This window comes from Leopardus geoffroyi, chromosome D1 (assembly GCF_018350155.1).
Source record: "Leopardus geoffroyi isolate Oge1 chromosome D1, O.geoffroyi_Oge1_pat1.0, whole genome shotgun sequence".
Lineage (NCBI taxonomy): Eukaryota > Metazoa > Chordata > Mammalia > Carnivora > Felidae > Leopardus > Leopardus geoffroyi.
In genome coordinates, this window is record NC_059329.1 from 89,412,208 (window position 1) to 89,434,299 (window position 22,092).

At 46.3% G+C, this 22,092-nt stretch overlaps 1 protein-coding gene across 3 annotated transcripts in view; it reads right to left on the reverse strand.

The window, feature by feature from the left end:
- Nucleotides 1–3,241: 3,241 nt before the first annotated feature.
- The window catches only part of PAMR1 (peptidase domain containing associated with muscle regeneration 1), a 158,790-nt gene continuing 139,939 nt past the window's right edge, over nt 3,242–22,092 (reverse strand). For all 3 annotated transcript variants that reach the window (XM_045484979.1, XM_045484977.1, XM_045484978.1), the window contains 5 exons: nt 12,486–12,698; nt 10,430–10,496; nt 6,823–7,055; nt 5,659–5,951; nt 3,242–4,350 (listed from right to left, as the gene is read on the reverse strand). In XM_045484979.1, coding sequence (XP_045340935.1) covers nt 3,814–4,350; nt 5,659–5,951; nt 6,823–7,055; nt 10,430–10,496; nt 12,486–12,698 — 1,343 coding nt within the window. In that variant the 3' untranslated portion in view covers nt 3,242–3,813. The remainder of the gene's footprint in view (nt 4,351–5,658; nt 5,952–6,822; nt 7,056–10,429; nt 10,497–12,485; nt 12,699–22,092) is intronic.

Below are 22,092 nucleotides of genomic sequence, written 5' to 3' on the forward strand. Positions count from 1 at the left end.
GTCACACACATGAGCTGAAGAGGGAGTAATTGGTGTTTTTGTGGTTTGTATGGTGACCCTGCTTTTGTCTGTTCATTGACAAGATAATGGGGTCTTGGTGTTTTGCTCCATCACAGTCACAGAATGATCTTGACTGCTACTGGCATCCTGTGAAATTACTGACCTTCAACAAGAGAACACCATAGCCTAGCTGCGAGTGCCAGGCCAGCTCCTCAAGGCCTCGCCAATAGAACGTTCCACGCTGGGGGCTGCCTGTGCATAAAAGACAAAAAGAACTACTTCAAAACGAATCAGAACCAAACTGTTTTGGGTGAAGCAGGAGTCTTCTCGGGCTCCCCCCGAATGCATCCTGAATGGACAAACATTTGTCCAGCATTCGTATCCCATAATTTGCAATGGCTTTTGTTCCAGGTCAACCTAGGGGAAGCTGGAACTATGCAAAATTCCCTTCCTTATGTGATTGCGGGTGGGCACAAGAGGAACTTCCATGGGATCTGAAGACGGGAGTGGAGCAGTACCTCCCTGCTCTGAAAGCTGGTAGCACACCAGTCACTGTGATAGTTCACACTCAAGGTCACTGATCCACCGGCTCACCTTGCTGGGGGGTGAGGGGGACAGCACGCAGGCCCACCTGCTGGAAATGCTCTTCAAGCTTCTCTGAGTGTCCTGGATCAGGTGTGCATACAGCTACACGCTAAGGGTGTCAGGACGGCTGGGGACGGCAAGGGAAAACATGGGCTTCCCTTCATCCTTGGGGGTCTCAGCTTGTCCTTGCTCGGCCAACTTCCCAGCCGGCTTTCCTTCCCGACTGCTGGCCCTGTTGATTCCAGGTTCAACACCAGATGCCAAGGCAAGAGCCTCCCACAGACTTCCCTGCCAGTGCCCACAACTGTATGTTTTCATTACTATCCCCTATTCTATAAGACTCTTAGAAGTTCTGATTCTCTGATCAAAACCCCTGACTGATGGGCCACTCCAGATTCCCAGCTGAGAAAGAGATCTCTCATCCTCACAGCCCCATGCTAGGATGTGAAGGCCATGTTATGAAGATATGGATGGCATTCCTATGGTGCCAGATGTGGCCAAGGGACAGGCTGGTGTCTGATTCTCTTGTCCAGACCTAGAGATTTCGGTCAGCATGGCAGAGTGCTTGCAGCCCATGAGGGCAATGCCGGGATGGGAAGATCTTGGGGGTGGTGGAGAAATGGGCATGGGGCCCATTAACCAAGTATGCCAAGGCAGGGCTGCCAGGATTTCAGGCCCGTTTCAACTTCTGAGGGGATCAAAGTCATAGCTTAGATGACATAAATGTGAACCAAGTCTGAATGATGGGGCAAGGACGGAAAGGATGTCAAGAAAGTAGGGAACTGATGGTTTGGGGAGTGGTGTGGGGTGGGGGTGGGGGTCAGGACAGAGAGAACAGGTTATGCACGTGGGCACCCATGTCGGATATGCCCACAGAGGCACAGATGCAGGCTCTAAGGAGCTGTGCCCAGCTGGACAGCCTAGCCCCCACCTCGTATTACAGACATCGAGCTATAAGCCATGTACTATGCTCAGCACTTTACACGGTATCTGACTTAATCATCACAGTCCCTACAAAAGATGGATTTTATTATGTCAACCTAACAGTTGGGAAACTGAGGCAGCTATGTTAGGTGACTTGCCCCAGGTCACTTAGAAAAGAAGTTGAGAGGCAGGAAGTTGAACCTAGATTTCTTTGCTCAGACTCCCATTGTACCTCTCAAAATCCAAGTTTTCTAGGCTTAGAAAAAAAAAAAGAAAAAAGAAAACGAAAAAACCTTGCAGCAATTTGGTAACAATATCTGTCGAACCCGACGCCGCAGCCCTAGTTAAGGTCTCAGATGATTACGGCATCGTGCCAGGCTCAGCTCCCCAGTTCCTGACCCACGGAGGCTAGGAGACAATAACTATGGCTTGTTTTAACCACTAAACATTAGATGCTTGTTACTCAGAAGTTGATAACTAATACATTGCTCTTCGACTAAGCCATGAGAAAGGAGGTGGGTGTGGATTCTGGAAAGCCCCAGGAAAGTCCGACAAGATGATAAAGTACCAGAAACTGTCTCCTGGCTCAGGGAATTATGTAAAGACACAGAGATAGTAGGCAGGTTGGGAGACAAGTGTATCCTAATCTCCTGTGTTGGGGCCCAAGAGCTGAAGGTCGAAGTTCTCTCCAGTAGGTTGAGAAAGAGTAATGTTCCTATTTGGGTCTATAGGAGATGAGTATCTTCTGGAGGTCCCTGTACCAACCCTGGGCTCTCAGCCCTCGTGAAGTGTAGAAAAGACCGAGATATTCTTGCAAAGGCCCCAAGGGTAGAAGGGGAGGTCACTGAAAGTCTGGCAGGATGGCTACCAGAGAAGGTTGTCGCTGTGGCAATGAGGCCGAGTGATCCAAACCAGGGTCAAAAGGAAATCACCCCCACGACTCAGGAGTACCATGTCAGGAGGGAGGGCTGCTGGGCCCCAGGGTAGCAGAGAGAACATGGCACAAGTTTCAGTGGTTACCGCTGTAGCACTCGAGGTCAACGTCGGCAGGACAGCCAGGGATGGGAAGGACCCACCACACACACCCAAGAGCCAGCAGGGACTCTGGAGTCTCATTGTGCCCCAGTACTTGAAGGATAGCCTCCACGGCACCCTCTTGGAGGAGAGGAGACTGGCCAGGATAGCAGGGAAGAAAGGATCAAAGAGTGAGCCCCGCCCCCCCCCCCGCCCACACACACAAAAGTGAATGTTACTGAAAAGATCACTTCAGGGACTGAATTCATATTTTTTTCCCGCCGCTATCCGGTGAGAGCCAGGTAGCGTTTGAAAAGAAAATCACATCACTTCTGGAAAACAGTGGAGCTTCACTGTCTTGGCACATCTCAATCTAGTGTGAGTAAATAGGTGATTCCAGTTCAGATGCTATGAGAATACGTCGTCAAGATGGACAGAAGTTCAAAGCAGAGTTTTGGGTTACATCTGGAGCATGAGAACCAGAGGGGACACTAGAAATCATCTAATCCCTGGTATTTTCCTCTGTTTGTGCCTTTTCTGACGGCCCCCATGTTGTTCCTCCTCCAGCCCATAACCCAGCAATTTCAGGGGCTGGTATTGAAAAGATGGCTTCGGCTTTGCCGCACGCATTGTTTTGAAATTATGACTTGAGGATCTATTTTAAGGGGCTTCAAGCCATCAGAAGCAGCATGCAGCAATGAGAGCCATAGCACAGTGGTTCTGTAGGTCAGAAGCCAACCCTCGTTTTATTAAAATATGGACAGGGGATTGAGAAAGAGAAGGACCACACTTTACAGTGGCAATGTACACAAAAGTCAGAGCCACATCCAAGCTCCGCTGTCCCGGGCTGTCCCACGGCGCCTGTCCCACAGGCGGCTCTTTGGAACGTGGTCTGGCTAGAGTCTTGGAAGAGACCTCATGAAACCCAGACTTCTTGGCCAATGCTGTCTCCGCCAGAGCTGGCCATGACATTCATACCACCATAGGGCAGGTGGGCAAAGCCACTGGGCTGGTGGAACGGGGACCACTTCTCTGCTATTCCCATAGTCTTTTTGGAGGAGACTCCGTCCTTGCAAAGCAGCCGTGGTGTCTTCCAAATGGTCTCAGCAGCCAGGAAGGCAGCGGTCTACCAAAAAGTGAGCTCTACTCACTCTCCACTGAGTTTCGATCTTGAAGTCAGAAGCCCTGGTCCAGCCGAATTCACAGGCAGAATCAAACTTCAGGCCCACGCTGCCTCAGGCAACCCACGTAGAGATGGACCCACGAAAAGCACCTCAGTGGCGCCCAGGCTCATTTCATGTTTCTCTCGATCCAGTCTTTAAAAGGCAGTACCTTGCTGAAGGCCGTGTAGAGGCCGTGGCTGCATGTTTTGTCATAGCTCCAGCTGACCAGCCCCACCAGATGCCAGCGTGGCTCGGGGGACGCCCGTCCCGGAAAGGACACAGCTGCGATGCCCCCCGTCTCCGCCGTGCAGATATCAGAAGGGGCAGCAGGGTCCCGGCTGGCACAGAACATGTTGTCCGTGATGCTCACGGGGATGCCGTGGTCCTCGTGCTGCTCCTCACACAGCAGCGAGTCCACCACCCTGACCACCCCTGAGCGCAGCGTGTCATTCTTGAAGCCCGGGCTTCTGGCATCGGACAGGACGTTCCAGCCAGCCACGGTGATGCGGGACTCCTGGAAGGAGGTGCTGAGGTCCCGCGGGGCGGCGAGGCAGATGGGCTGGACGCGGGTGCTGACACGAGCCTTGTCCAGGAGCTTCAGGATGGCGATGTCCGTGTCCAGCAGGATGGGGTCGTAGTTGGGATGCAGGATGACTGCAGAAATCTACAAACGCAAGAAATGGACAGTAGTGGTGAGCCACGAGCTGCACAGTGAACAAGAACAGGCAAGCCCTGGGGCCAAATAAAATTCGGAGCAAATGTCTTAGGGACACACGTAATTATTTGGAGACGCTTTGCTTAAGGGGTCCTGGGAAACATCAGCTCTCTTTCGGGGGCTGCAAAGTGAAAAGCCCACTGCTGCCTGGTAGGTGGGGTTAACTAAGTGGGGGCGGCAGACGGGGCTGCCAACAACAGTGTGGCACAACCCATCTAAAGCGGGTAGCGGCCACTTTGCTCCGGCTGACCACTGCCCGGCCGAAAGGGGGCAGCATTCTAACCTGGCCAGAGAACAGACTCCAGACCTTCATCTGAACCTCCTGATTTTTAAATGCTGGCACAGAACTGGCTTAAAAAAAATGTATGTTAGCGCCATCCAAACACAAACCCCTCAAGGCGACCAGTTTGCAACCTCTGGCCCACCATACACGTTCATCTGTAAGCCAGTAAGACAGAGCTCCACCCAGAATGTTCTACAAGACTTTTCCACAGTCTTTGCTGATTGTCCCAATCCTTGCTGATCATTCACTTTGATGGGAGCTTCTAGGAGCCTACGTCTGTGATATGCTCTAACATTTTTATGTTCGTGTTCTAGTACTGCAGCTACCTTTGGGCACATTTCCTCGGGGCTTCTCTTGTGTCAAACTAATCATAACATACTGGTCCGTCACTTCCAGTAGCCTGTGGACTCCTCAGGGCAAAAACCATGCCTCATGTATCTATTCTTATGTATCAGTTCTGTATCTATTCCCTGTGAATGGCATACTATGGGAGATCAACAACGAATGGATAGATGGATAAGATGGATGGATGGATGGATGGATGGATGGATGATTAGATAGATAGAGAGGGAGGTGGGTAGGTGGATGGAAGAGAGGAAGGGAGGGAAAGAGGCAAATAAAGACAGATGTATATTATAAATTGATCAGGAGTACCTTGGATAAAATCTTTCTATGTCCTCAAAGCCTACCTAGTACAGTGACCTAAACATAATGGGTGATTAACTTTTGATGATCTCCATGATAGATGATAGTTGTTACAATCTTATTTTGAAAACAAAGGGAGAAAAGACTCCCTAGTCTTTCCAGGTGCCCCTTTCTAGTATCTGTCTACGTGAAATATTGGGCACCTGCTACATGCCAGCCTCTGGCTGGGTGCTACAGTGCCAAGGTGTCGGCACAGGCACACCTGCTGCTCTCCTGGTGTGGAGTTTGCTGAGCCGAGGCCTAGTCTCCAGGGGACAGCCCTCTCTCACCCGCAAGCTCTGGATGGTCTTCTCCTCTCGGTCATCATCCCGGTAGAACTTTCCCAGGACGACTCTGAGGTCTGCTGTCTTGATCATGGTGACCCTCCCCAGGTCAGTTACGCAGTGGGCAGCCACCACCACGGTGCGCTCATTCACCAGGGCGCCGCTGCAGACCAGGAACCACGCGTCCTTGTGCAGGCTGCCACCGTGCACCCCGCTGGCCCTCCTGTAGATGGCCGCCTGCCACGGCCAGCGCATCCCCTGGGTCTTTGGAGCGGCGATGTTCTCAGTTTTCCCACAGACTATGGAGAAAGCATTGGCTCAGTGAGATAAACTCAGACTATCCCATCCAAAGGGGAATGTGTTACTCAGTCAAGAAAACACAAACCTGGAAAGGTAAGCACCGTGCGCGTGATGACCACTAAGCATCTAAGCTGTTTTTCCTTTCCCACTAAAGAGTTACCAATCACCTTGTCATGGCTGGCTATAAAGTCTAGGGTGAAGATTGAAGGCTTTGGATCCCAGGCACTTACTATCAATAGGACTTTGGGCAAATTGCCTAATCTCTTAAAGCCTCAGTCTTCTTGCCTACAAAATGGATACAGGAATCACACGTGTCTCACCCAATTCTTGAGGAGGCTGGATAATCATGTATGTAAACAGTTAGACTCAAAATATCAATGACTATCATTATAAACTTGACCACAAAGAATTAAGCCATACTGTTCTCCTTTGACAAAGAGGATGGGGAAGGTAGTTTACCGTGTGCAAGACCCTATTCCAGAAACTTCCACATACTACTTCAGTAATCATCATCTTAGCCTTATGGGTAATTAAAAGCTCATCACCTAATTAGTAACAATTACTTACTCAATACCACTGGATGATGAGCATGAAAATGGGCTTAGACGGGATATCCAAGATGACATAATTAGAAGCCTTCTGGAATTGTTAACTCCTTTCCCCACCTGTGTGTAATGACGGTTCTCTCCCTTTTATCCAAGGAAACATAAGAGAATTATTCAGAAGGAAGTATGCCCCCTCCAAAAAAATTCACCTAAGACCATTGGATGAGAAACCTTTCCCAAAAAGTCTTCAAGAAGGTTAAGGGCTTTTCACAAGTAACCATGGAAGATGTAAGGGGCTCCAGCCCCAGAACAAGCCTTGACTCACTAGGGATGCAGGACGGGGCACGTCCACTCCACTTCCCGGTCCTGAGGCATGTCCGGCGGCTGCTGCCCAGGCGACGGTAGAAGGGTGAGACACACTCGTACTGGAGCTGGGTGTGCAGGTGTTGGAACCCGGGGGGCAGATCTCCAAAGGGAAGGGCTGGCTTCTTGGTGGGGGCGCCCTGCAGTTTCTGCTTGCTGAAGGAGGCTGAGTAGAGCTGGTGTAACGGCGTCTCCCTGCATTGGGGCCCACGGGCCCAGAGAAAACAGGGTGAGAGACAGTCATGGCGGCCCCTACGGTATCCATGCCAGCCCCCCACGTAGATATTTGGTTAGAGCAGAAAACAAAAAGTCTATCTCATTCTCTCTATCCCTCCCGCTCACCTCCCCCACCCTCTCTTTCCTCTCTCTCTCTCACTTACACACACACACACACACACACACACGCATGCACACACACACTTCCCTTCTGCCACTGAGCAAATTCTCTTGCACACCTCAACCTTCATTCTGTTCATCCATTTCCATTTCTGGCATGCCTCCAGCTGCCTAGGATTTTAACCAAAGGATAGTATCTGGTGTAATAGCTGCGATCCAAGGGTACGTTATACGTGCACACAGAGAAAAATTAACCGTGAAATTAAACAGGAAAGGAAGTTCATTTGAATGAGAGAAATCCAGGCGTCTTTTTTCCTCCAAACGTTACCATAATGGGGTAACATAAGAATTGACTTGAACTAAACTGTGTTGATACAGTAGTTTGATTTAGCAATCAGCGTATATAATTAGGACACCTCAGAGAATAGAGCTTTCTCAGGGCACAATGATTGGCAGAATCACAGCGTACTGTGTGTAAATGCGAAAAGGCCTTTCAAATGAGCACTTGGGGCTAAAGCCCCCAGAGACCACTCAGGGGTCCTTGGGGGAGACGCACACACATTGGAGAGCTTGCGTTCATGGTGCATCAGTGCTAACGATCACTGAAAAGTTAGAATTCTTTTAGGAAACAATGTTTTCATCTCCGTTGAATGAATGGGGAGGGGAAGCCCAGAGAGGGGAGTGAGAGTACGCAGAAGGGTACACGGGAAGCTAAGATGGTACCCAAGGGGTACACGGGAAGCTAAGATGGTACCCAAGGCAGCACTGAGCAGTGATGGTTCCCAACCTGGTGTCTCCACTGGGCCATTTGATGTCACCTGAAGGAATCTGTGTCACGTGTCTACAGGGCACTTCACTCAGAGCAAATATTCCACCCACACTGATTTCATTCAACAAATCTTGAGCCCAGTTTAGAACAAGGTCTGCAGTTCAAGGAGCTTCTGAATTGGCCAACAAGCTCACCTTTTGGTCCATCTGTTGAAAGACTACACTGCCTTTGGGGGTTCTTGGGTGACTAGGCTGCTGGAGATATGTTATATCCACTTGCCAGCAGCCTATCTTCCAGAAAGATCCTTAAAACCAAGTTTTAGGCTTGCTTTTTCATCTACATGAGCTACCGGGCACCTTGTCACCTAACCTCCCATTATAATCCCTTTAAAAATGAAAAGCCCCATAGTCTTTTTCAATAGCTCAGGGGCTGCTCTACAAGACGTCTCCTTGGAAAGAACAGGTTTATCCCACTTAGTGGAGAGTCCAGCTCCAGATAGGTCATAAAGATCAGGAAAGGGAGCGGAATTTGTATTCTCCAGCCACTGTTCCCAAGGGAATGCCTTGCCTGCAAAGGGAAAGACAGAAATAGGAGATATCCAGAGGAAGGGTGAGAGACTGAGGAATATCCTGCTTTATGAATATTTCAGGTCACTTGGCTGTGGCCAGTTCTGGTCACTGGGATGCACTGTTACCAATCCTAAAAGCAATAGCTACCAGTGACAGGTGTTCATCCGGGCAAGTGTTCTGCTAAAGCCTTTACGTAGGACTTAGTTAGAGCTTAGTGCATAAGGGAGCAAGCCCTGAAGACCCTGAAGACTGTGAAGATCCTGGATTTGCATCCTGGATCCGCATTTTGCAATGTGACTTTGAGCAAGTTAATTAATTTCTCTGAGCCTCGGTTTACCCATCCGTAATAAAATTGGTAATAAAATCTATAATAAAATGGTAATAATGATAATCCCTACCTCAGAGGTCGTAACAAAGAGTAAATGAGCTAATGCATGGGAAGCACTCAGAAGAGTAACTGGGCACATAGCATTCGATAAATGCTGTCTATCGGGGCTGCGTCTAATCTGTTCAGCAATCCCCAGAGACACATGTTATTATGATCATCCTCATTTTTCAAAAGAGGCAACTAAAGGCTTAGCAAGTGTAGGAGCTTGCCCAAGAATACTAAATACAGCCCTAAAGAGAGACAGAAGCCGGTCTCGAGCCATTGTTTGTCAGTCCCATTCATTCAGTCCATGTTCAGGGGGGTTATGTTTTCTTGCGTGCCCCCTGTGTGGCAAGCATTGTTCTTGGCAGGAGAACTCGAGCATGAACAAGACACAAAATGTTCCTGCGCTTGTAACCTGTATTTACTTATTTTCGTGGGCTGGGGGGGGGGGGGGGTGGCAGGTGGTGGAGATAGAACTTGAACAAATAAAAAAATGGATGCGAGACGACAGGTGGGGATAGAAGCCAAGCCGAAGACGGAATCACAGCAAATGCCAGAGAGTAGAGAAGTCGGCTCTGCGGTCTGGGTGGTAGTGACATTACTACCTTTATTTTATTTGCTTATTTACTTATTTATCCGGTTGACTGTGGCTGAATTTTATATAAGGTGTAAAAAGAGAAAACATTAAATGGTACCACAACATGGTTGTCATTTTGGGGGGTTGCTATTTTCAAAAGCACAGCCAGGCAAGGTCTCTCTGCCAGGTTAAAAAGCTGAGAGAGAGGTGAAGGAAGGGAGGCATGAAGCCTCACTGAAATCCAGTGGAAGCAGGGTCCAGACAGAGCTGTGAGGCTCTGAAGCGGCATCGTGCGTGGAGGGGTAGAGAGGACAAGCCAGGCAGCCCGTGTGGCCGGAGCGGAGGGTGAGGAGAAGAATGGCAGGAGATGAGATGAAACGGTGTTTCCTGCAAAATGAGGCGAGAAGTGGTAGAAATGGGCCTATTCCATCCCCACCGGTGGCCTCCACATCTGTCTTCCCTGGAGGAAGGCTGGGCGGGCACATCTGAGGGCCCGCGTCCCTCATCGGGACTGATCGTTTGTCTCTAGTTCCTGGGTGCCACCGGCGTGCCTCCTCTGGTTGATTACTACAGAAAACATCTTCCTGAGTCTGGCAGGAGGGCCATCCCTGTAGAAGGTACGCTAGTAAACACAGAGCAATTTCACGAAGACTCGAGTATTAAAATCCAGTCCCTCACGAATCATCTTCAAGCCTTACTTCCCATCAACCACCTGCTTTCCCACGATCCAGTGAACCGTGTACACGTTCCAGCTGTTGCTACCTCTTGGCCAAAGACAGCTGGCTTATCAGCCTCCCTCTAATAGGCCCTGTTCTTTCATGAGCAGTCAGCTCTGAGTGTCCCTAAGAAACCCCAGAGTGTCTTTGGCCAAACGCAAGTCGAGAAAAGGGGCGGGAGGGGAAAGCATGCATTTGCCTTTAAAGCAGAGCTCGGGTGTCTCCACCTCACCTTGACTGAACCTGCATTGGAAGAACTTTGCGTCTCACCAGGTCTGAGATCTTTGGTTCTCGGCAGGCTAGAACGAAGGAGACAACACTGCATAATCTCTTCCCATATTAACTGCTCCCATCATTCCGTTCAGATTCATCCCTGACCGCCCTTTCTGGACACCCCCAGGGGTCTCTGAGGGGAGGCATGCCGGCCAAGCTTGGACAGCTCCCTAGCGAAAGAGCTCGCCGCCTTCCATCTAAGTTGACAAGCCCCTCCAAAGAAGCCACGTAGAGCACGCACCTCTGAAAAGCCGCTCTACCTAGGTGATGTGGAACCCTGGCAGTCAACACACTGGCACTCTCTGTTCACACGACAGCGTTAGTGACCTTGATGGAAAATGGAGTCAAGGTCAAAATGAAGGTTCTAACTTAAAGCTCCATGCAGGGAACTACAAGGTCCTCCTTTAGGATCAGATGTCAGTGTCCACCATGGGGAAGTCTTGGGTAGCTGATTCCCTCATGTCCTTTCTCTGAAATTGAGGCTCCTGATGACCATTTAAGGACACCTCAAAGCCCAGCGTAATTTTGCTGAAGTGTCTCTTTCTTCACAAGTGAAAAGCAATCCTTCTCGTTCCACTTTCCCAATCAGGCAGCCAACATTCGTCTAATTAGCAAACTAGAGAACTTTGGTTGTTATTAATTCGTAAGAGAAGAGTTGACAAAAATCTCCAAGGACATATGTAACACCGTGTCCATACTTAATGAAATCAAGAATCAGAGTCTGTGCTGGTGGGGACGAAGGTCGCTTCTGGCTAAAGTCTAAAGTGATTTATTCCTTTCACAAACCAATTCTCTTTTATTTCTTTTCCCAGGAGTTGGGTTGTTGACAAACACCCAGAAGGGAAAGTGGAGGATTAAGGCAATTATCTGGATAATCTAGGCCAAGGACATGCTTTTCTTCCTAGGAAACAGCCAGATGATTGTGACCTGCCCCTGAAATACAGGGGCTGTTGACCTGGTTCAGTAAGAAACTACCCACCCCCAGTGCCAAGGGGGAAGTTTCAGGCTTCTCTGTACAAGGTTCCATTTTTTTCTGGTCCCAAACCAACCTTTTCCATCTTCCTCCCAGATTCCCAGTTGGCCCCACTTTGAGTTTAGCATGATCCGTTCCCTCCTGCCTATACTTCCTTGTTTTCCTTTGTCTCATGATGGCAACATCGTCCCGATTGCTCTTTATCTCTGCCAACCTTTCCCAGCTCCCCAGATTGGCTCTCCTCTGACTTGCGGTGTGCAACTATCCCCATTTCAAGCAATATTGATCGTTCCCTTCTCTGAACATACATTGCTCACCTGTTTCCTCTAACTCTGCCTTGAATGCTCAAGGACTTGACATCTTGTTAAGATGTCTTTCACCATGTTAACATCTTTTTTTAATGTTTATTTATTTAAAGAGAGACAGAGACAGCGCCAGCAGGGGAGGGGCAGAGAGAGGGAGAGAAAGACAGAATCCCAAGCAGGATCCACGCTGCCAGCACAGAGCCCAATGAGGGGCTCGAACTCACAAACCATGAGATCATGACCTGAGCCGAAATCAAGAGCTGGACGCTTAACTGACTGAGCCACCCAGGTGTCCCCACTATGTTAACATCTTAAACTTACTGCCACATAGGCCGGCAGGACGGTGTGTCTATTTTGTTTTGTTTCCTGTGTTAACTTTGTATTTCATAGACAGTAGATAAACACAGCTATATTGAAGCACACTGGTTGCCTCAATTTTGTTCTTGGGTCTGCATATCTAAATCAGTCCTGTCATCTTTCCTAAACTGCTCTGATAACTATCTTGATCACAGCAAGAAGCTGTGATTAGGATAAGCAGGTCCTCTGGAGGTCCAGAAAAGGAGCAAATGTTTTCAGAGATGGCTTCCCACCTGGGAGTTATGGATGGTTCCAGGGAGAACCTAAGAGGGAAAGGCATTTTCTTTTTTCAGGGGCTCACAAACACCCATGTATGGGAACTACCAAAAAGTCCGCAGCTCCGTCTCCTTCTGTGGCTCTCGCAAATACTTGTAGGTTACCTTTTATGCAGATTGGCTGTTTCCCCGACCACTCTCCATTCTGCTGGCAAGTTCTCTTCTCATTGCCACTAAGAACGTAGGAGTTATTACAAAAGAAGGACACGACAGTGCCGATTTTCGCATAGTGCCCGTTGATAAGCCCAGGGCCACCTGCTATCTTCTTGTACCCATTGACTGGGCCCCCAGGGTCCGAGCAGTTTCTTTCTTCAAGGACTAAAAGAAGAAATAAAAGGGGGTGGGGGGAGGAGCTGTTAAAAGTGTGAAGTATTCCATTTTAGAACCAAATCTTTTCATGTTTCACTGAATTAAAAATGCAGTGAGGTGGAGCCTGCTAAGGACAGTACCCGGAGGAATCACCAAGAGAAAACTCGTAATAGAAAATGCATGCGTTAGACATGTCTTCCCTTGAGAAGTATTTCATCCCGTGTATAAATAAATTTGACATCGCCACTGGCTCTCCTGTGATCTTGTTCATTTCTTTCTCAAACTGTGGGAGCTGGGCAGGCCTGGGCAAAATAAACATTGCACCTAGATTTTATGACCAGTACCCAGGGGTTATTGCTTTTCAGTGTTGTGCTGTCTCTTCCATTCCCTAAAGCTTGCGCAATTCAACAAGACCATTCAGTTTCCTATTTGTATTATACCCAGAATGTAGAACTTACTAGAAACAAAGCCTTATGTGTGAAATGAATTTAGATGCTATGTTTCATCTTCAGGAACCCAAGTGTGCTGAAAGTTACGGTGAAAAAATACTAGAAACTATATAGATTCAGAGATAAAACAAAGTTCCCCCGATCTCCAACTATATACTTTCTAACTAAATAAACACTTAATGTCCACTCCAAAGGCATTTCTATTCTCTAACTCACATTGGACAGCAATGGAGAGCAGAAATGTCAACACCAGCTATAACACCAGTGTCCGAGCACTGAGCAGGGTATCAGACAATTCCTGGAAAGATTCTATCAGGTAACATATTTTTCTCAAATGGATTATGGCACAAGGGTGAATACTGCTTGCGTAAGGACGCAGAGGGAGTCCCCTGAGGAATTCGACCTTTAATTACCGCACTTGGGCACCAATCGCTCCGTCAGCCTCCCTGGTCTCTTTTTAATCATTTCTTCTCAGACACAGTCTCATCCCTATGAAACAGTCCCCACGCAATGTGATCATGCATCTGACATGCTTTTCTTCCCTTAACCGTCCCAATTACCTTTCAAGCAACCTGCTTGCCTGCCTCCAGGCAAGAAAAGAATCTCCATTCCATTCATATAGCACTTCTAAAATACTTGAGAAGTAAAAATGAGTAAATTTCCCTTTGTGCCAATTTGGCAGGGTTGCTAATATTAACCAAATTTCTGATTTGTCTGCTTTAAGACTGCCCATAGACCACGTGGCAGATGATTTCAAGGATCTTCTGTATGCTTTTGGGCTACATACTAGGAGCAGTTTCCACAATGGGGAACTCCAAAACCCCACCTTAACTTAAGAAATGAACCTGAGAGACCTTTTGCAACATGGCATATGGAGAGCAATGCACTTTTTGAAACTTCAAGCGGCCTTAGAAATCCCCAGTGCTTATATTCCCAGGAATGCCTCTATGATGTAGGAGGGAGAGGCAGAGAAAGCATTCCATATTGCTCTAGTGATGGGACTCCCTTCTTAGAGCGGAGATCACTTAATGCCCAGAACGTGTAGCCTGAACCTGAGCCTACAGTCTGCAATCATCTCAAAAAGGTATGGTGCGTCATACCTGCAAGTGTTAGAAAATGGAATTCACTGCCAACATAAAAATCAGGAGATTGCTCAGAGAAATCCATATTACTGATTTCTGAGCAAAATTCAGATCCGGAAACCCTGGGCCTGTGTTCCCACATGGCCACAATCAACTGGCGTTGAGAAGTGGCTTCTGCTTAATGGGGGCTGCATTCTTCATTTTGGTCACAGCCCCCATTGCCTGGCCCTGGCAGGGGCTCCACTCTGTGGTTAGTTAGCCTATCAAAGGGCCATGCTCTGTGCAAAGGGCATGATTTGTGCAACACTAGGGCAGTTTCTCCTCCATTTTGAGTTTTGCTTCCTATAGCTCACAGCCAAGAAAAATTCTGGTGATACTTAAGACCAGTCCTGGAATACTGAAAGAAAATGAACTATAGTTGAATCACAGCAGTTTCACCAGCAGATAAGAAATCCCTTCTACCGTGAGCCTGATAGTTGGGTTTCTCCCCTTTTAGAAGTAAGGACTTCTGTGGTCCACCAGGCTCCTGCCCTGTGATTTCCTAATGGCAGCATTCTTGTGGATCCTATTTCCAATTCCCCATTTAATGTGGGTTTAACCAGCAGGAATGCACTGGAAAGTTCTCAAGCCTTTGGAGGTAACAAAGCCTTGGGACAATGTAGGTTATCTGCCTTTCTCCCTGAGGAGGATTTAAAGGGAGACTCCAAGAGAAACTGAGTCAGGATATACAAACAGGTCTGCCCAAGGCTGAGGAGTTCTGCCATATTTCTAGAATTCTTAGATGCTACTCTTTTTTAAGTGACATGTCTGAATCAGGTCACATATATACATTTCATGTAGTATGTCTTTACTTCCAATTCTCAAAGAAGCTATAATTAAATCAACAATGCACCTTAAACTTGATGAGATTTTATAACAGAGAACTATTATTTGATTTTAAGTTATTGCTCATGAATGGTCGGCAGGATAGAGCTTCCTAGTGCTGAATGATGCTCCCGAGTTAGGTCCAATGAAACCTATATGGCTGGGGCACCCGGCTGGCTCAGTCAATGGAGCATGTGACTCTTGATCTCAGGATTATAAGTTCGAGCCCCAAACTGGGTATAGAGATTACTTAAAAATTCAATCTTAGGGAAAAAAAAACTCTATGGCTAAAATTCAAGAGAAATACAGGCAATAGAAACAGATTTAGGAAGGATTCGGGTGTGTGGTTTTAGGACACCACTTGCAAATAAATATGTTCAATGTGCTCAAGGAAATAAAACAGAAAATTGAGAACCTCAGTAGAAGACTGGAAACCTGAGAAACTAACCAAAGGAGAAAGGTAGAACAGAAAAGTTACAGTGACAGAAATTTAAAGCTTAATTTAAATTAAGTGAGTTTAATAGCAAGTCAGATACAGGTTATGTGTATTAATAAACTGAAATATAACTCGCAAGAAAAAAAATCAGGATGAAGCCCAAGAGACAAAAAAAGTGAAAATGTACAGGAACATGTAAGAATACAGAGAAGGTTAATAAATACATGTACCTAGCATCTCAGTATATAGAGATAATGGCTGAAAAAGACTGATAAAAGACATCAACCTACAGATTCACAAAGTCCCAAGACGGATACATATGAAGAAAACCAGGCACAGACCTATTACACAAAACTGTTAAAAATCAAAATCAAAGAAAAAGTTTTAAGCAGCCAAAGGGGTGAAAAAAAAAAAAAAAAACGGATGGGAAAAACATACTTTAATTATAGTCATTCTCTGGCTTGTAACATCAAAAAGGATTTTTGCCTCTTTATCATTTTTTCCCCATGTTTGACAATCAGAAACTGTAGTCATAAAAGTTTGGTGTTTATTATTTTTGTGGTCATTTGTTATTTTTATTTTTTAAAATAGCAGGCAAAATGGTTTGGGTCCTCCCTGCTCAGCCTATAAACCTAGCATGAACTGGGCCATGCATTGTTTTATGTTCCCATACTCTCTCCCCTCCCTGTAAATCTCATTACCATCTTGCATAATCACAGAATAATCCAACCTACTGTGGGCTCAGATTTAAATGAGCTTTGTCACTAGAATCTGGGAGGAAAAGAAAGGCCTCCAGAATCAGACAGATATAGGTTGAAATAATTATTTGGGTCCCCAGTGTCCTGAATAAGTACACCAGAGGTCCTCAATTAATATTTGTTAGTAGGTGGAGGGGATAAAGGGTAAAATTTATTCATTCTTCCATTTAATGAACTAGGGTGTGGGAAAATGACATAATTTTCCAAACCTTGCTTTTTTTGGCCTGAAAAATGGGATAATAGCACTTATCTGGCTGGGCTTGTTTTGAGGAATAATTTCTGTAACACATAGGTTCCTTTTCTCCTGTTTGCCTTTATTTACAAAGTACGCAACTTCTAAAACTCAATTCCCCAAATTCATACACTTTAAAGAAAACCCATGAGGAAATCTAAAGACCTATTATTGGGTCTATTTGAATATAAAGCAATATGCCACTCTATTGTCTAGCTTCTTGGTAATGTCTATGCATGATGAGCTGGAGACCTGGGTCCAGGATGTTGACTCAGACTTCTGGGTATCAGCCATGGTCTCTGTCTCATCTCTTTTAATCAAGCAACATGAAGCCTCAGAATTGTATTCTTGTCTCAAACATCCAGTAGGCATCATTTCCTTTTCCCTCTCATTTATTTCCTATACTATCCAAAGCTGTACACTCTCCTAGGATGCTTTTGAAGAGAATTCTAGGACTTCCTCCACCCATCCTTTTCTCTCCCAGTTTAGACATCTACCTGTTGGGTCTATAGACCATCTGCATCTCATTAGAGCACCTCCCCAGGGTTACATTTCAAAAACCATCTCTTCACTTCACCTGTGGGTTCTCTTTTTAGAATCCTTTGTATCTCCCCGTTGAACAGATCCATGATTCTTTTCTATTTGATTTTTCAAGGGCTTTGTGCTTCCTTTCTCCTCAGTGGGATGGATGTTTCCACACAAAGCCAAATGAGAATGTAAAACATCTGAATCCCTGGCCTGAAGAAGCACCAAGCTTCTGCTTTGCTAAGTAATATACTCCACGATTAATAATAAATAGCACATCTCCCTGTTACTTTTGGGACTCAGTCTGGGGATGCTAAACACGTTAAGTTTAGCATGACCTTACCTGCCATTTCATGAATAAAAAACAGTACCTCGAGGTGCGTTGCTGTTTCAGACAAACATTTAAAGAAAGACTCTCTAACCTTGTTTTCTTGTTTTCTCAGGGCAACAGTACAAGGTGGTTCGCTGTGATGCCACTTTATGAAGGACATATGATGGTTTTGAGATGGCTCTTGTAGTGAAGTCTATCGGTGCCCCACCCAGGTCCCCTCATCCCCTTTTACCAGCTCAGCTTCCACATGTGTGCTTTACTGCTGACAGCTGACACCTGCCACCTTCAGAGGACTGCCCTGGGCACAGGCACGGGCACCATCTTGCCCATATGAAAAGCTGAAAAATGCCTAGACTTTTGTCCCCTCATGCCCACCCCAGGATTGCCTATAGACAATGACTGCTAGGTGTATAAACACAAAAGCTCAACTCCTATTCCTCAAGGCATCATTTATACTCCCCAGCACCCCCACAGGATCGGACTGAGTCTGGGAGTTCAGGTGAAATCACTCTTGCTTGGTTTCCTCTTTCCCATCTCGCTTCCCCAACTCCCTTACTGGTCGATCCTGGGATCAACTGGTTGATCCCTTACCTCCTTTAATAAATCATTTGGATGCAAATGCTTAGCTCAATGACTGGCTTGGGAAAAAGTTACCAAGGACAGGTCTGCTATTTTCTTAGCTCTGGGCTTTAGGGCCCCTCATGGCTCCCCACGGTGGCACTCCCGGGAGGTGACAAGACCCCAGAGCGGCGGTCATCTCAGCCCTGGGCATGAAGCTCTGCGTGCCTTTCAGCACTCCTGGGAGATCTTGGGGAGGATGACTGTCATCTAGAGAGGCCAGCTCTAGTCAGAGGGGCCTCCAGCCTCCACAGATCCTCTAGCGGCCGGCCAGCCCCACGTCAGCAGAGGTGTTTGACCTGAAGGGATCAGGTGCTCTGAGACAAGAGGCTTCCTCACGAGCTAAACAGTGTGGACCCAGAATCCACCACGTGAAGATTCTCCCTGATGATTTGGTGCTGTCTTTGTAAAGCCAGCAACTTGTTTACCCCCCAAAGGTACAGACAAGGCCCCAACAATGCCGGACTGAATTTCTCACAAGTCTGAATGATGAGTCTTAGACTTGGCTTTAGGTTGACCTAAAGCAAATAAAGTTACGGCTTTCTCTCCCCTGATTGACACACTAAGATTCATACTCGACAGAAGGTAGCTGAGGTGACCAGGTCCAGAAGCTCTACAGGAAATGGACTATGATGATGGAGATATCAGAGAGCATGTCAAGATAACGTGGAGACATTTTTAGGAATGGCGGCTCTTCAGTACACGCAAGTAACACCAATTTTTTTGTGTTCTCTGCTCAGTCAATTATATTGAATATGACAAAGTCCACACTCTTCATCCCTAATTTAGGAAGTGGAACCACCTCCCCATCCCCCTAATAATCACAAAACTCGGGAGTGGGGGCAGTTCCCAGCTGTGACAAACAAACAAACAAACAAAAACCCAGACCTCTTCTTCCATTATATCAGTGTCCACCAGTATATCCTTGCCCACAAAAATAATCTTTTCATGAATAAGGCCAGAATTTCAATATGATATAGCAAACACCCACGAATATTTGTCTTTTCCTTTTGCTTTGTTCTTGAAGTTACAAGTTCAAATTTGAAGACAAGATCTATCAAAAAACCCCTAGGAACCAGAGAATCCAATCACTGCTTTGCCTTTTAGAAGTCCAGCATGCCTCTCTGTAGAGAAAGATCTGGGGGAGTGCTGAGCTCTATTGATTTCATGGACTAATTTTCTTGCACCACATATTGAATGAGTGCTTCCTCTGTGCCCAGGAGAATAAGGCACTGGAAGATGTTTTCCTACATCTTTAATATGGAAACGTTTTTATTTAAACCCAGAAATAGAAGTGATGTCAGTTAAGGCTTATTGTACTAAAGTACTTGAGGTACCAGAAGGTTCTCCCTGGCCTCACTTAGTACTTGTTAGAAATGGTTTGGGGACTTCCTTCCAACTACCTATTCCCCAGGTCAGATTTTTACCAAACAAAATATTCAGAGGAATATATATATATACTATGTATAGTGTTGTCATATATTTTTTCTCTTTTTTATTAGCACCAATTCATCCTGAGTGACTAGTGCTTTTCCTAACTTTGCTTCTAAAATTACAAAAGAATGTAGGGCCCTGACCAAGGAATAAAACAAAGGTAATCACCGGGGCCTTAAATGAATTTGAATGCGTTGTGGGGTCTCAGCAAACACTAACCGACCCCAGCAGTTGACTATAGTCTGAGTTGCAACAAAGATTTCATCAGGCACCGTTGATTGAACTGGGTTGATAGCCCTTAGCCTGCTGTGTCACCTGAAAGAAAACTTGTAAATTCAGACAGAGAACCCGGGGGAGGTGGAACCGGGTTCTAATTTAGATGCTTCTGCTAAGAATAACCACTGGGGACTTGTTGGAATGTCTTAGCACATTTGTGCTCCCCTTGGGTTACTAGGCAGAGCTGTTGACATAGAGATCACCATTTAACCAGGGCACACGTTGAAGTTAGTGCAGTATGACCAGTCAATCAAGGGCACAATAACCAAAGACAAGACCATTAGCGAAGGCCCAATGATGTTTCCTGAGGGTGGGAGCACTCACTTTCTAGCCCCTGTCTGGAAATGCTAGGTGGCAAAGTTTGCTCAAATCCTTCAGAAGACTTCAAGTCCTTTGGGAGGTACTATAAGCTATCACCACTGGAGTCTCCACTCACTTTCACCACCCCACCGAATAAAGGACAGGGCTGGCTCTTATGCACAGAGAATGTGTGTGCATGCACACACACAAACGTGAGACAAAGAGAGAGAGAGAGAGAGATCAATTCTTGGGTCTAACACTGGACCTTTTAAAATCAACCATACAATCATATTTTGAGCATCCTTCAGACAGTGCAATCCTGAAATACACATTATTCAGCACTGATGGAAGGCTTACCTAATATTTTAAAGAAACAATCAAATGCTAATCTAGCTGACCTGAGCTCCAGCCCTCTATTAAGTTAGCTTCTCAAATAAATATTTTCATGAGGTACTTTCAGTTGGGTCCCTCCAGAAGCAGACTGCGAGGAAGAGATTTGAGTGCAGGTAGTTTATTTAGGTGGTGATCCCGGGAAGGACCAATGGTAGTGTAGGGGAAGTGAGACAGGGAAGTTCACGTTACCAAGAAAGCTACTACTGGGGACAACTGAGGCTCAATGCCATTGGCAAATTCTGAGAGACCGTGCGGAACCTACCTCAGAATTATTCTACGGAAGGAGTAAGAGGTATGAGTAATTACCTACCAAATGCAATCAATCATTTGTTGAAGGATGATGAGATAAACATTAATTCCTCCGCACCTCCAGTCTGCCCATATATATGAGTCAGTGGGCTTTGGAAGCCCAAGAAAACCCTGAGGCACAGTTGCAGGAGCCTGGGATTGGAAGCCAGTGGGTCAATATACACAGTGATGGTGTAAACATAATAAAGTCCAGCTACCTCTTTTTTTCAGGAGACGTGGATAGATTTAGCTTTTAGAAATATTTGGTGTATGGGGCGCCTGGGTGGCACAGTCGGTTAAGCGTCCGACTTCAGCCAGGTCACGATCTCGCGGTCCGTGAGTTCGAGCCCCGCGTCAGGCTCTGGGCTGATGGCTCGGAGCCTGGAGCCTGTTTCTGATTCTGTGTCTCCCTCTCTCTCTGCCCCTCCCCCGTTCATGCTCTGTCTCTCTCTGTCCCAAAAATAAATAAACGTTGAAAAAAAAATTTAAAAAAAAAAAGAAATATTTGGTGTAAAAAAAAAAGATTAGATTTCTGTTGTTTACAAAACTGAAGTGGAAAACATTTCCCCAGCACCCATCTTTAGATAAGGAGCAAAAGGGAGTAGGGGTTGTAACAGAATGGGTGATATTTGCATCTCCCAATGAACTTGCGTCCACTTTCACTTGATATACAATTAGAGCCGTACCATCTAAGGCATTTCCCTTTTTGCCTTTGCTGCCAGAACACTCAGAATCAGAGACATCTGCAGCTGCATTTCACCTAATGCAAACGTGGAAGCTGCATTTAACTCCCTCATCTGATCTAGTGTTCTCTTTCATTTGTTCTTGCCCTGCTTCTAAATCACTTGGATTCCTTCTAATTACTATTATTTACATCCTCCTGGCTTTCAGCAACGGTTTGATGTCATTTACAAAACTGCACATCAAAAAGCATACATTTCTTTTGTCGAAATGTATATGAATGAACTAGTTATGGCAGCCAGATAGCCGCGCGAGGCAAAAACTAAACCGGGGTACTATTTTGTCTCTTTAAATAGGAGCTGAGTTTCAGAGCTGGGAGATTATCTGAGAATTTCAGCAAAGAAAACAGATCCAAAGTCAACACAATTCGTGACCCCAGCACCTGGCTGATGTTGGGGGCTGGGTGGTGGAGGCTGTTGGTCTCAATTCTTAGCATACCCTTGGTACCCGCCCATTCTCACGTGTCACCAAAATCAAGGAAACAGTTTGTGACAGAATTTACATTCTGTTTGGAAAAGGCATTAACTTTCCCACTGGGGCTTTGTTCATCCTGGAAACCTGAATGAACATAAGACCAACACCCAGAGATAACCACCGGATGGACTCTGGTCTCCTCTCTTCCTGTTCAGTTTATATTTGAGTTTAGTGCCTTTGGACCGAACCAATTATCTTTTAC